The 15082-nt window shown below is 41.4% G+C and overlaps 1 protein-coding gene across 3 annotated transcripts; it reads left to right on the top strand.

Moving 5' to 3' along the window:
* Window positions 1-2926: 2926 nt before the first annotated feature.
* Window positions 2927-6944, top strand: LOC117046325 (transcription cofactor HES-6-like). Of its 3 annotated transcripts, none has more exons than XM_033148117.1 (4): window positions 2927-3105; window positions 4276-4371; window positions 4493-4571; window positions 6213-6944. In XM_033148117.1, exons 1-4 carry the CDS (start codon window positions 3043-3045, stop codon window positions 6623-6625), a joined length of 651 nt encoding a protein of 216 aa, XP_033004008.1. In that variant the 5' UTR covers window positions 2927-3042; the 3' UTR covers window positions 6626-6944. The 3 variants fall into 3 exon arrangements, with proteins under 3 accessions (XP_033004008.1, XP_033004009.1, XP_033004010.1); XM_033148118.1 differs by having other exon boundaries at window positions 6216-6944; XM_033148119.1 differs by having other exon boundaries at window positions 3063-3119.
* Window positions 6945-15082: the final 8138 nt, after the last annotated feature.

Below are 15082 nucleotides of genomic sequence, written 5' to 3' on the forward strand. Positions count from 1 at the left end.
AAAGGCTTCCCTTTCCGAGCACAGTGGTACCTTGGTTCTCAAACACCTTGGTACTCAAACAACTTGGAACCCAAACACTGCAAACCCAGAAATAAGTGTTCCGGTTTGCAAACTTTTTTCAGAAGCCGAACATGCTCTGTTTTGGGTGTTATGCTTCCGATTTGAGTGCCACACTTCCGTTTTGAGTGTTACGCTGAGGTCTCTCTGTTTTTGCTATTTCTTTTGCGTTTTTGTGGCTTTTTGTTTTGTTTTTGTGACTGTGTGGAACCCAGTTCAACTACTGATTGATTGATTGATTGATTGATTGATTGTGTGACTGCAGTACATTGTTTATTGCTTTCATTTTATGGATTGATGGTCTTGTTAGATAGTAGAATTCATGTTAAATTGCTGTTTTAGGGGTTGTTTTGAAAAGTCTAGAATGGATTAATCCATTTTGGCTTACTTTCTATGGAAAAGCGCACCTTGGTTTTGGAATGCTTTGGTTTTTGGAACGCACTTCCAGAACGGATTAAGTTTGAGAACCAAGGTACCACTGTACAGATTAAAGATAAATAGCCTTAACAAGGCTGGCATTGTCCATTAATAGGCTGCTCCTGGACTGAAGGCTGAGCAATACAATTTGTCAGTCTTCCCCACTATGGTGAGATATACTGTATTTCTGTTTAAACTGTAGTAATACTTTCTTAATTTGAATCTTTGCACATAAACAAGCAAATAGTACAAAGTTTCTGCATTCCCCTCCCTCGTGCATTGCACAAACTTTCCCCTCCTTCTCCATCACTGTAAGTAGTCAATTATTCTCCTTTGAAGAATGTATCATTATGTGATAAAGTGCACGCAAGGAGTCATGCATGCAGTTAATATTTGGAGGAGCAGCCATCTGTTTTTCTACAGCTTTGAAGATATTATAGCCTTTTAGGTCTTGCATTTTTATTATCGTATTTATTTGTGCAATTAATTGTTTTGGTATTTTCTTTTTGTGCAAACTGTCCTGTGAATTTTTATTGAAGGGTAGTATAAAAATCCTTTCAATAAAATAAATAAAATAGCCATGCACTGAGACTTCTTTCCATATCTCATTCATTATTGACATCTCATGTGAGCTGGCCACCTCGCCTGCACACACCCACACACCCACACCCACCCACACACCACACATACACATATAATGTTTATGCTTTGATGGTGTTTCTTGCTTGGCAGGGGGTTGGACTGGATGGCCCTTGTGGTCTCTTCCAACTCTATGAATCTATGAGTCTAATGTTTCTCAGTAGGCTTATATAGCAGAAAGACCAGACCAATGCGGCTTGGGAAATCTGCAACAGCATCAAATAAAAATGAAATAAAAATATAGAAAAGATTCTGTAGAAAAGATTGGGCATTTAAAAAAAACACACCACCACCATAATTCTTCAATCAAATGGGGTAGAGAGGTTTTAAGAACAAGTGAAAACTTCCATCTGCTGACACACCCCACCACATCACAGTAATGATAGCAACTGGTGGGTGGAATTTAGATCAGGTAGTTGACACAGGGAAAAGAATTAGCTCCTTTCCCAGTACTGCTATTCCCTCACACAGCTTTTAAAAATACTTAGGAAGATCAGCTCTTCTGCACAACATGCTCTTTGGTCCTCACAGGGCTTTCTATGACAGCTGAGAGCTGGAGGTGGGCAACAATAACATGAAACACCATTTTGGGATAGAGGGAAAATACATGTGCGTTATAAAACCAAAAAAAGCACAATTAAAATATCTATGTATCTATATATATGTTAAAAAATAGAGCAGATTAAAAACAATGCAAACAGATTAGAAGCAGCAGCCCACGGGAAGGAGACAAAAAGCAGCAGCAGCAGCAAAAGTCAACTCCCCTTGGTAGGTGAAAGGCCTGTCTGAACAAGAAGGGTTTTTCCAATGAAAAACCAGCAAAGAGGAGACTAGGCAGGTCTCCCTGGGGAGGGAGTTCCAAAATCCAGGTGCGGTGCCCTTTTGGATTATTCCTTAACAATGATAAGATTGGTCAGTTTCATATCATTTGTTCTTGTCAATGCAAATCCAGTGGCTTCCTCCACACAAGTTCTGGAGATAGACAGCTGTGGCAGTTTCATGTTATCTGCACCTCTGTTGTTATCGGATAAAATGGAACTGACACAGCTGCCTATCTCCAGGAAATAACCTGGGTGCTAAACTTAAGTTTTGCCCAAGGATCAAAAGGCTTCCAGTTATAGCACAAAGCAAGATATGTAGGCAACTCATGAAATATTACATTCCACAGTTCCTATTTAGAAGACTGGCATCGGTGCCAGAAATAAGGCTGTGCGGGCAGTTCCCCAGCACAAGGGGCCGAGCCAAGGGGGCATAAAATTGAGAATATCCATAATTGAGAAGATCCATTGCGGGAGCCAGATGTTGGTCTCACACAGGGTGCCATATTACAAAAGATTACCAAAGTCTGCCCCAGTTGGGCACTTCTTAATGCAGAATATTTTGATGGGAAGATCAAGAGTGTGAGACATAGGATTCACAGACCAAAAAAAAGTGGGACCTGTACACAAAAGACAACAAAACCACTAGCCCCAATTGCCCAGGTGTAACTGGCTCTACCCTGTTGTAGCCACCCTTTCCATGGGAATCGGTGCCAATTGAGCAGGGGGCCGCACAGCCTTCATGGAGTGCTCTCATTCTCTGTCGTCTCCCTAACAAAAGATTTCTGCCAAGCATAGCTTTGTAGAGGCTGGACATCTGTCGCTCTTTAGGAGCGGTGTGTGTGTGTGCGTGTGTACGATTTGCCCATTGAAAAGTAGTGACCTGCCAGCCTTGATTGATGGTCACAAGCCTCTGGTCTCAACCCCTCCTGTGGGAAAAGAGGGCTAGCCAAGCAATGCCTTCATTCACATGCTAATACCAGACTATAAATGCAAGCAGAGCAGGGCAATCATGTAAGAGAAAGCCCCAGAAGGCAAGGGGAGCAGCCAGCTGCCAAAGGGCTTTCTCCCCTTTTCCCCTTAAGCCTTGGGGCAGGCGAGGTGGATTACAATGACTGCCACAACCCTGGCCAGCTGCGTGCAGAAGCTTTCCAACACCAAAGAGGAAAGGAAGGTATGTCACATTCTATAAGTGGCTTGAGATAGAAGAAGTCTTGAGGGTTTAAGGACACACGGTGGGTTGTATCCAACTAACATATTTAGCCATCAAAATGAATGGATGTAAGGTTAGGCATGCCCATTCATTTCAATGGCTCTACTCTGAGTAGGACTAACGTTGTGTGCAACCCTAGTGGTTGCTGTTTCTGTGCTTTACTAGGAGGTAACTCCTAATTTAGCTCTCAAGGGACTAACCCACAGACAGTATCGAGAGATAAGCTAAGAGCTAGTTAGAAGAACACAGAGCAGTTTGGCACCAAAGGTAAAGTACAAAACACATGGGTGTGTGCAGGCTCTGACTGTTACCTGCACAACATACATATTTAATATGGAGATTTATATTTCAGTCAATACATGTGACCCGGGAGAAAAATATATCTAGTTTATATAAACTATATTTACTTCTCTTAATTTTGCTTCATATGCTTAATTTTAATCACAAACTATTTTTTTTTAAAAAAGTAGATTATTTGTGTGTAGAATTTAGTGTAAACTGTTGTAGAAATGAAAGCCGGCAGCACTGCAGAGATTTAATGTTCCACCTTACCTGATTTCCATCACAATCAGCAGCAAAAATACAACTGCAAGTGATTGTCAAAAGAATTGTCAGACTGAGTGAGTTGCGGAATGAAATCGTAATAAAAAACCACAATATATTAGATTATGGGAAACTTGTAAAAAGCTTTTATGGAGAGTTTTATAACAAAGCTCATGCTCTGGACATAATTGAAATCGCAGTTTCCTGTTTCTTCCTTGGTAACTGGGTTGTTAGTCAAAACAAATTCAGCAATCCTATGCACACTTACCCGGGAGTAGGGCTTACTTCTGAGTAAACACGTCTAGGATTGAGTTGTCAGTTTTCCTTGTCAGGCTTTATACAAAATTGAACTAGGTGGAAATCTGGTGCATGGGTGTGTGTCAGGAGAGTGTTTGACGACCGAACTGGTAAGATACACAGTAGTACCTATGAATTATTTGCTGCTATATGGAAAAGGCACCTCTTTTTAAGAACAAAAACATTTAAGCTCTCTGTGCATTTGAACTGACAAAACCAGTAGCCAAAAGCAGGATCCAAGCTTTCCATGCAGAAAAGTTACTATTAACATTCTCCCTTTAATCACTGTAGTTAAGAAAACCTTTGATTGAAAGAAAAAGAAGGGAGAGGATCAACAACTGCTTGGACCAGCTCAAAGAGACTGTTGTTGGGGCCTTTCGGCTTGATGTAAGTGTTGGTTTTTATCGTGCCTCTGCTCCATCTCCCCTTTTGCTTTATTTTTTTCAGCATTGTTCAAAAACAATTCTTTGTCGCTAATAGCCCACTTTGTTGCTGCACTTTTAAACAGCAATCTAAACTTGAAAAAGCAGATATCCTCGAAATGACGGTAAAGCATCTCCAGAATATCCAAAATAGCAAAGTTATGGGTAAGTGGATTTATGTTCTTGCATGCTTTACTCTTCTACCCCTTCGTGTCTATTCAAACCTCTGTAACTTCTGCACTGCTTTGAACATCGCTCCGTCCAGTCTTACTGTTCAAAAAGTAAAACAGAAAAGTCAGAAGACAGTACTTTTCCAGCCTGATGTTACTGATAAAACTTTGTAAGTTGTATAAAATAGTGACATGGAATGGTTTAAGCAGTGGCTACTGGACTCCATGCTAAATAAAAAATACTAAGGCTGCCATCCTATGTATACTTAACTCGGCAAAAGTCCGATTAAACTCACTTCTGACTAGATATTATAGCACTGAAAGGGCCTTCTTAGACACCCTGCTTCCTGTATTGTTTATTGAAGTCTGTCCACACCACTCAACATCCTCAAACAAAACCATAGAAGGATCCTATTTCCCAAACATTCATACTGCAGTCCTTGAATTGCAATTCACATCTTCTGGTGTCTCCAATGCCTCAGCAAGTCCACACTATAATGGTGTACGCCCCTTAAAGAACGTGCTTTCACAAAGTACTTCTCAATATCCCATTTCTAGTTTAGTGTGTTAATGCAAAGCTGAGAGGGGAAAAAATACTGACTGGAAGTGCCCATTTTCTTACATGATATAGGGCTGTTAGCACTGTTCATAGCCATACTATAAAGCATCGGCTGAAGTCCTTGCCTTTAACAATGCAGGTGCAAGAGACTCAACATGGCAGCAACAATAGTTTCATTTATGAAGTTGTGGTGACAGGCACGTTGGGGCTACAACTAGGAATTCATGGCTTCTTGTACAGTTGCCTTGTGTAGTCTGGTGCCGGGATAACAGGTTGGAGCATCTCCTTGGAAGTAAAGACTTCACAGGTACTGAGATGGCTCTTCTAACCTAAACTAACCCTTGGTGCCACCTCAACAGACAGGCCTATAAGGGTTTCCTCTTCAGGCTGGGAGCATACACCTGGGTAATAATAGCCTTTCTGACTCCCACTTGGTGTAGGCTTGACAAAACAGCCCAGATATTTTTTTCATGTGTGAAGTCCAAAGGATTGGAGATAAAACAACCAGGGTACCAAAATGAGGTGATAGAATGTAACAGTACGCGTATAGAGTTTCCATGGGCTGTACATGTTTCAGAGGTGGTCCCTGCAGAGCAAAACTTTGCATGACGGTATTTTGCTCATATTTTCAGCTAAGTGGCGTAGCAGTAGCTAAATAGATATTGCCCAGATGTTAACATGGACAGCAATCCTAACTCCACTTACCTGAGATTACTTACTTCTGAGTGGACATGGCTAGGATTGTACTCTTGGTTAGCGGCTTGGTTTTTAACACATTATACATCACTCTGTAAGCAAAGGTGATATTGTGAACCTTAGAGGGTTTGTAGACCATTCTTAGCAACCAAATATAACTTGGTGAACTAAGCACATGAAACAATTATACTTCAACTTGCAAATAATACTAACGTGCTATACTGAAGCAGGCTATCAGGCTAGATTGTTGTCAGTGACAAGAGAATGTGTGTTATATGAAAAGAGGTGACTTTTCATTATATTGGGCAGGGGTGGACTTTGGTTATAAACTGACGAGTCTTGACTCCTTAATAACAGGGAGCGTCTTCTGTTCTTGTTCAGCAGATTCCAAAATGGGGTTGGAAGCTCAGCAGAGGTACAGCACTGGGTATATCCAGTGTATGCACGAAGTCCACAATCTCCTCCTGACCTGCGAATGGATGGACAAGACCCTTGGTGCACGGCTACTGAACCACCTGCTGAAATCCTTGCCCAGGTCTAGTGAAGAAACCTGCAAGGCAGACTTGAGTTCTACCACCCCTGCGAATAGCAAGGGGAATAGTGCAGGGTCCAACCAATCTCAGGATCAGTTCCAGCCTGCCGAAGACAAGCCGGGGTTGAAAAAGCCATTCCAGCCCCAAACACCCTCGTGCTGTAATCAGCGCGAGTCGTCTCCTCCTGGTCAGATCCTGCAATCTCATTTTGCACATAATGGCATTAACATGGGGTCATTAGACATGTGGAGGCCGTGGTAAAACTTGTCTTGGAGAAACCTTATTTCTAATCTTAGACCCTCTTTTATATGTATCTTATAGATATGCCTCTTTAAAACACTTTTTGGAGCAAGTCTGCTCCTGTAGGTGTACTAAAGACCAGGGTACTTCAAGCCGAAGTAAACCGCTGCGTAGCCTGCATTGTAGAAGGCTGCTATTTTATTGTATTTATTTAATGCATCTAAATTATTTTATAGAATCTTCTCTTGGGCTGTTTAGTGTATGTGACTTATATAATGCTCCTTTTCATATGCTATTAAAAGAATTAACAACTTATTAATAAAAATAGAAAGCACAGCGAGATGCTGGTCTTGCGTTTATGCAGATACTTTTCTTAACTTTTCTTATGCAGCTACCGTTAAATAGGAGCATATTGAGCCAGACCATTGATCCATCAGACTCAGTATTGTCTCTACACTGATTGGCAGTAGCTCTCCAGGATTTCAGGCAAGGATTTCTGCAAGTCCTACCTGGAGTTGTCAGGGTTTGAACCCAGAACCTTCTGTGTCATGCAAAGCAGACACTCTACCACTGAGCTATTGCCTGTTCCAAAACTGGGGAATTTCTACTTCCATTTCCCAGGATTACAGACAGTAGGGAAAACTTGTCTCCCTTGCTCCACTGCAACTGAAGGAAAGAAGAAGAAGCTGTTGTGTTCCTTAGCTTGCAAGTGTTCTATATGTGCAGAAGGCTTTTTATAAGAGAGAGCATTCAAACATGCTATTCCTCATCTGGGGTTTGAGATGGTACTGTTTAGCAAAACTTTGCAGCATAGTCCTGGAATAGCTCAGTTGGTAGCACATGAAACTCTTCATATCAGGGTTGTGGGATAGAACCCCACGTTGGGCAAAAGATCCCTGTACAGCAGGGAGTTGGCCTACATGATCCTTGTGGTCCCTTCCAACTCTACAGACCTATGATTCTACAGTATATGGTTCTCATTGAAGGATCTTGCATCTTCAAGACCTAGGCAGAGACTTGATCAGGGCTTGATAAGGTATTGGTGAAGACTGAGTAGTAAACAGCTGTTATTTTGTAATGTTGATAATACAATCGTACCTTGGATACCGGACGCCCTGGAACTTGGACATTTTGGCTCCCAAACGCCGCAAACCCAGAAGTGATTGTTCCAATTTGCGAACGTTCTTTTGGAACCTGAACATCCGACAGGGCTTCCACAGCTTCTGATTGGCTGCAGGAGCTTCCTGCAGCCAATCAGAAGCCGCGATTTGGTTTTGGAAGTCGAATGGACTTCTGGAAGGGATTCCATTCGACTTCCAAGGTATGACTGTAGTAGTAATAGTAATGATATATTATTATGATGTCATTCTGTGCCCAATTTCACCCCTTTTTGGAGTGAGGCTTTTATTATTGTTGATTATCCAATAGGAACAGCCAATTTCCCCTTTTATTAGGAGTCTGCTGTACATCTGTTTCCTCCTACCCCAAAGGTAGCCAGATAGCTTCCCAAAGAAAACAAAAACCACACAGGCTGTCTTTTGCACTAAACCATTAAGAAAGTGAGCTGTTCTGCTATATAATAGTGTCAAGTCAATTTACTTAGATATTTTCCCCATTGAACTTCCAAGATGAGACAGGAATCCTGAACTTGACAGGCAAAATTCATTGAGATGCCTACCTACAAGCAGTGGGAGAGGCCTCTAAACTTGATAGCCAACATTTGGTTGCTATGGTGCTCCAAGTTGAAAGCAATTAGAAGTTCTTTTCAGTTTAAAAGTAGAGAGCAAGGGGAAGGGATCCCCTTAAACAAACACTGTGCATACTAATTAATGACCTGTCAGAATCCGGAGGCTAATTATGCACACTGATTTGTTTGATGAGAGTTAGGAAGAGCGAATGTCAGCACCTTGTATTTTAGCACCTCTCTTAGTGTAACTCTTCTCTTTTTATCCTCTCCTCTTGAAAAGCCATTAGCAATGATAGCACCAGAATGGCAGGATTAAAAGCTGCCTTTGGGGAAACCAGGATGTCTCCTAGAATGCTCTAACAGCAGCACTTAAACTACCTTATCTATCAGTTCCAGAATAATGTTCGGTTGGGAAAAGCTCCTCTTCAGCCTGAATGTCTTCCTTTCTCATCATTACAAGCACTCCTTATGTTATCAGACTTTGAGGTGGAATAACTGCATAGAATGTAAGGGACTTTTTCTGTTAAGGTTGTTAAGTTTTTGTTTAAAAATAGCATTGTATTTCCATGCTGCAAAGACTTTAGCCTGTTTAGTGTTCATTCATTGAGTAGAAGGGTTTTTCCAGAAAAAAGGTGACAACTCTAATCGGGTCATTATTATTTTATGCGTGTTTTATTTGGTACTTAAATTAAATTGTGTGCTTACACACACAAACACAGCCCCCTGGTTTACAAATGCAAGAAAACACAAGAGGCAAGAAGGACAAGGGGGGAAGTGGGTTATATAAAACTGATGAACCAGGTCACACCTTCATAAGAGTGGACAATCCCTGCAAGCTGATGGAAGTTTGCTTTTGCAAGATGTTAGAATCATAGAATCATAGAGTTGGAAGAGACCACAAGGGCCATCCAGTCCAAACCCCTGCCAAGCAGGAAACAAAATAAAAATAAAATAAACAAAAATAAAATAAAATAAACAAAAATTAAATTAAATTAAAAATAAAGCTACAGAGGGGCTTAAGGACTGATTATTGGTAAAAGGAGCAATCATTTAATTGAAATTGAAGGGCAAGTTGTGCCGGATGAAATTCCATCTTTTACAGAGTTATGCAGGTGTAAAATTCCTGTCCTTTTCTTTCTTTCTTTTTTGCATTGGTCCAGCCTTTGAAAACTCTGAGTCACTTCTGCAGAACCTCAGAAATCTGGCCTACTGTTTTAAACAGAAAATATGCTTCTAGTGCAGTGTAAACATGTGTATTCATAAATGTGGAGAGATTATCACTCTCTACTTCTTAATTAGGTTGCAAATATATGGAAATATCAGAACCTGGGCTTTGTATTTAAGTCTCAATAGACTTTTGCTGTAGGAGCTTTATGCAACAATTCATTCAATGGACATAATATTTGCTTTGAATCCAACCCCTTGATCCTAAAATCTTATCCTCTGTCCTGTAATATGTGACAGCAGCAGTAGGCTGCCTGTATGCTGTGGCTCAGGTCACCAGGCACCAAACAGAAGAGGGTTCCTGATACCTTTACTAGCTGGACTGCACCAGCTAGGACCTAGGCACACCTGCTGAAATCCCCTCTTCTGCACACCTATGAAAGGTGCAGGAGCTCTGTCCTGTTTGGTATCTGGCCATCCTAGCTATGGCAGATACATATGACATGCTGGGAATGGCTTCAGTAACTCCTGCAGCCAACCTGGTGCCAGACATCTTGCTCTGCTTTCCTTTGGACCACAGTGAGGCCTAGATGGGGGTCTTGTCATCTGGGCAGCCCAGGACCTCCACACACTCTGACCAGGCTTGCGCCCCAAGGAGGTCCCTTTGGTGCTGCTAATGCAGCGGTTTGACTTCATTCCTGATTGCACACGCCATTGTCTCTCAAGACAGATGGATGCCAACAACATCAAGCCTGAATTCAGTATTTCCAGATCAACCCTCTCCTCTCAATGTGTGCTGGTGTGCGCATGGTTCTCTGTTCATTTTTAGCTGTGAGTACAGCTCTGAATGCTGACACAGAAATCCACAGTGTGATCCTATGCATGTTTACTTAAATGTCAAGTCTGGCTTATTCTCAGACAAACACACAATAGGTTTGCTGCTGTCATTTGGGAGATTGGGCACCCTTTTGCATGCACAGTTCTAGCAGGGAATTTGTCTGCAGATGCATGCTTCTGTGTGTGGCTTCAGTAGGGCAGGTTAATTATGCAGAAGGAAATCTATATTTCATCGGAATTTACAGCCTAGGAATTACACTGATGATGGAGTCCAGAATTCCAATTCCAAATGTAATTGCTCAATGGTTTCTTTGTCAACAACAAATTGTCACTGTTTTTTGTGTTGAATATATGCTATATGTTAATTTATGCACCTAATAGGTATCTAAATCCATTTGCACATAACAAAATATGTAGTTTATCAAAGTAGTTGTTGAACTGAAATACAAGTGGAAATGTACATCCAGTTTTTTTCCCTTTAAATTTTTTTGGGGGCCCTAAGCTATATCTTGTTTAGCTTAAACGTAAATCCGGCACTGGTTATTAAAGGTACAGAAGGCCAAGATACCTGCTTTTGCATCTGGCCACCTACTAACTTTACATCCAAGTAAACATGAAGATGGCAGGCGGCCATGTGATGTGAATGCAGATTTGCTGTATAATATCTCATCGGGGTAGGTGACAGGTAGTCATACTTGCCATGCTTCTCATCCTGTCTAAATACCACACACAGCTGGGCAGGGTAACTGTATTGCTACTTGCTGCAAAACACAATTATAGCCATGTTAATGTCAGTACCTGACGTTCATAGCACCAGGAAGTATTTGATCACAAACCAAGGATATAGGATATAGGATAGTGCCTTTTTTGTTTTTACTGTGTGGGGTGCTTGCTGCCGTTTTACCAAAATCATAGAATTGTAGAGTTGGAAGGGACCCCGAGGGTCATCTAGTCCAAACCCCTCCCCCATAATGCAGGAATCTCAACTAGATGACCATCCAACCTCTTCTTAAAAACCTTCAAGGAAGGAGAGTCCACCACTTCCCGATGGAGTCCATTCCACTGTCCAATGGCACTTACTGACAGAAAGTTCTTCCTGATGTTTAGCCGGAATCTCCTTTCCTGTAACTTGGAGCCATTGGTTTCGGTTCCAAATAATTAAATAGATCCCTCAGTTACTCCAAGATGGTCATTTCGTGTGTGTGTGTGCTGTATTCTGATACCTGATGGAGCAACATTGCTAAAATGTTCTGACAGAACCAGATCTGTGTAAATTTGTGGTTCCTAAAAGTGCATTAGAAATTGCCCTAAGCATCTTTGAAGGGAGGGCAAAGATCACCTACCAAATGCCATGGTATCATATCACTTGCTCTACATCACAGCAGAAGGAGCTACTGTTCCACCAAACACCCCCCCCCCACCAAACAATTGCTGGTGGCGGGTGTGCAAGGATGGGGAAGCCCCTCCTGCAAGCAACAGGAAAGCAGCTGAAGTTCAGAAGACCCAGAACTTTTCCTCAATGTCAGCAGTAACATTGATTATCAGGACCAGGAGAGGGAGTCATGGCACAGTTCCTGCAGGACCAAGGGGCTGCTACTGCTTTCTTTCCAAGTTAGGTAACCAAAAGGAAAAGTAGTGCTAGCAATATGAGTACTTAGCTGCAGAATGTGGTTATTTTCACTTTGTGAAATACAAAACACCTTCCTCCGTGATGTACTCAGTGAACAGTGTTGTTGTTTTTAAATTATTTATAATTTTTTACAAAAAATTATTGGATTTTTTTGGGGATGCAAGGGGATGGAATTTTTCTTGGACAGGAAAGAAGGTACCCTTTTCCATATGTGGTGGTCTTGTAATAAGGTTAAAGTTTACAGGGATATGATATATAATGAATTGAAAAAGTTTCAATTGAAAAAGTTACCTAAACAATACAGAAATTTATTTATGTATGCAACTACTGCTGCAAGAATGATATCCACCCAAAAATGGAAAGAAGAAATCCGGACGAAAGAAGAATGGTTACAGAAATTAATGGAATATGCAGAAATGACGAAACTTACTGGAAGAATAAGAAATCAAGACAACGGATTTATTTATTTTTAATCAAGGAATGGAAAATCATTTATTGAGTATTTACAAACAAATTGTAAACAATTTAAGGCATTAGCAGGATTACTGTAACAACTTGCAGTTTCTAAAACATGTATGAAATAGATGAGGAAAAGAATAAATAGAATTAACTGGGATATGCAGAAGGGGGGAAAGGGGGGTGTAAATTCATGGAACCGCTGAAAGAGGGGAATGGAAGTCGAAGTTCAATATGTGAAAACTGTTTTTATTTCTTTGTTGAATTGTTTATTTGTTACAAATGTAAACTATAAATAAACTTATTTTTTTTAAAAAAAGAATTTTTCTTGGACTTGATTGGGTATGATATATTAATAGAATCATAGAATCTTACGAGTTGGAAGGGACCCCGAGGGTCGTCTAGTCCAACCCCCTGCAATGCAGGAACATCAGCTAAAGCATCCATGATAGATGGCCACCCAACCTCTGCTTAAAAACCTTCAAGGAAGGAGAGTCTACCACCTCCACAGGAAGTTTGTTCCCCTGCAAATGTTTAGTTGGCATCTCCTTTCTTGCAACTTGAAGCCATTGGTTTGAGTCCCACCCTCCAGAACAGGACAAAACAAGCATGTTCCCTCCTCCATGTGACAGCCCTTCAGATATTTGAAGGTGGCCATCATATCTCCTCTCAATCTCCTCTTTTCCAGGCTAAACATACCCAGCTCCTTCAAGCGCTCCTCATAAGGCTTGGTTTCCAGACCATTGATTCATTTAGATCTTGATGTTGTTCCTTTCCCGCATAGGCTTTCAGTTCAACCCACAATGTAAACATTTCTAGGAAGTTCTAGAAAAGCTTCCTCCATGCTATTTCATTCTAGAACAGTTATTATGAAACACTCTTTTATTATCAGCCAGTCCTCAAATTATGGTCCAGAAGCTAGGAGGCATTTAGTGAAGGCAAGTAGAAGATTATAAAACTTTGCATGACATGGAGAAAGTGGAGAAAGAAAGGTTTTTTTTCTCTGTCTCTCATAACTCATGGGCATCCAGTGAAGCTGTATGTTGAAAGATTCAGGGCAGATAAAAAAAAATGTATCTTCGTGCAGCTCATAGTTAAACTATGGAACTCACTTCTGCAGGAGGCTGTGAGGGCCAGCAACTTGGACAAATTCATTAAACTATCATTGGCTACTAACCACTATGTTCCAGTATGCCTCTGAAGACCAGTTGCAGGTGGGCAGAGTGCTCTTGCCCTCACTTCCTGTCTCCAGGCTTCCCAGTGTCTTCTGGTTGGCCACTGTGAGAACAGGATGCTGGACTAGATGGACCATTGACCTGATTCGGCAGACGCTTCTGATGCCCATACGAATGACACAAGGCCACGGAACCAGCTCCTCAAGAATTTAGTCAAATCAGGTGTCTTGTTTTTATTGCTTTGTAAACAGCTCTGGCAGGGCTTTCTGGCAGTAAACAAATCAATAATAAGAGAACCAGTGCTTCCAACTGTAGCTGCCCCATCTAATCTTTTACACAGAGCCAGCAGATATAACAGAATCTTCCAAGAAATATTGGGCCCTCCAGCGTTTTCATTGTGGTCTCTGAAAATTCACCATAGAGCACCTTGGGTGTTTGGACCAGTGTTTGAGAAGCATGCGACAAGGCTGAATTTCATGAGCTATCATTCTCATTACCCAGTAAGGGCATTAAGATCAACAACTGAAACGCAGTTAGTTTTGCCACAGCATGATTATCATTGGGCTTTTTCACTGGTGGAACCTGTGTGATGGAATGCACTCTCTGCTGAAATATGAGAGGCCCCCTCTGTGTTGGTATTCTGCTGCCTTTTGAAGATGCACCTGCCTGCATAGGCATTCCCTTGATCTCTCAACCCGACTCTCCTGCTTTGGTTGCAATTTTGCTTTGATGGGATTGTTTTATTCTTTATTTTAATTAAGGATTTTTTAAAATGCATTAATCATGAGATTGTTTTATTGTGTGCTTTAATTACGGACGCTTATATTTTAATCTTTATGCAACTGGTTTTTATGCTTTGCAAACAGGTCAGAAGCCTGGCATAAGGAGCACCCCTGTTTTTGGCACCTGTGGGTAAGGGCGTTTCTCTGTTTATTGACAGTATTTGTAGAATAACATTCAAAACCCTAAAGATGAAAACAAATAAAAAAATAAAAGAAGAATAAATGAAAATAAATAAAGTCAGCGCAGTTCCATCCATGCCTATGCTTTCTCAAGTATATATTTATTATTATCGTAGAACTGCTAAAGAATGGGTGTAGCAGGTGAGTAGGCAGTAGCAATTCTCTCTTGCACATTATCCAATACTTTCTGATTGTTTGTGATATATCAGTGGTGGGGAATCTTTTTAGTGCGGGAGTTGCGTTACCTTCTGGGCCAGGCACCTCCAAACTCGGTCCTCCAGCTGTTTCGGAACTACAATTCCCATCATCCCTGACCACTGGTCCTGATAGCTAGGGATCATGGGAGTTGTAGTCCCAAAACAGCTGGAGGGCCGAGTTTGGGGATGCCTGTTCTGGGCAGTCTGACAAGAGCCAAGGGCCAAGGACAAAACTGGGTGGAGGAACACATAGTGATCTTACCTTGGTACAGTTGGCTACAGGGCTGGCCCACCCATGAGGCAAGGCAAGGCAACTGCCTTAGGTGGCAGGATCCAATCTCCAAAGAATGCATCACCTGCCGCTGCCATG

Source organism: Lacerta agilis, chromosome 5 (assembly GCF_009819535.1).
Source record: "Lacerta agilis isolate rLacAgi1 chromosome 5, rLacAgi1.pri, whole genome shotgun sequence".
In the NCBI taxonomy this organism is placed as follows: Eukaryota; Metazoa; Chordata; class Lepidosauria; order Squamata; family Lacertidae; genus Lacerta; species Lacerta agilis.

Coding starts and splice junctions, on each gene's coding strand:
- LOC117046325 (XM_033148117.1), top strand. CDS start 3,043: ATGACTGCCACAACCCTGGCCAGCTGCGTGCAGAAGCTTTCCAACACC. Junction 3,106..4,275: donor ACACCAAAGAGGAAAGGAAG/GTATGTCACATT, acceptor TAATCACTGTAG/TTAAGAAAACCTTTGATTGA. Junction 4,572..6,212: donor CCAAAATAGCAAAGTTATGG/GTAAGTGGATTT, acceptor GTTCTTGTTCAG/CAGATTCCAAAATGGGGTTG.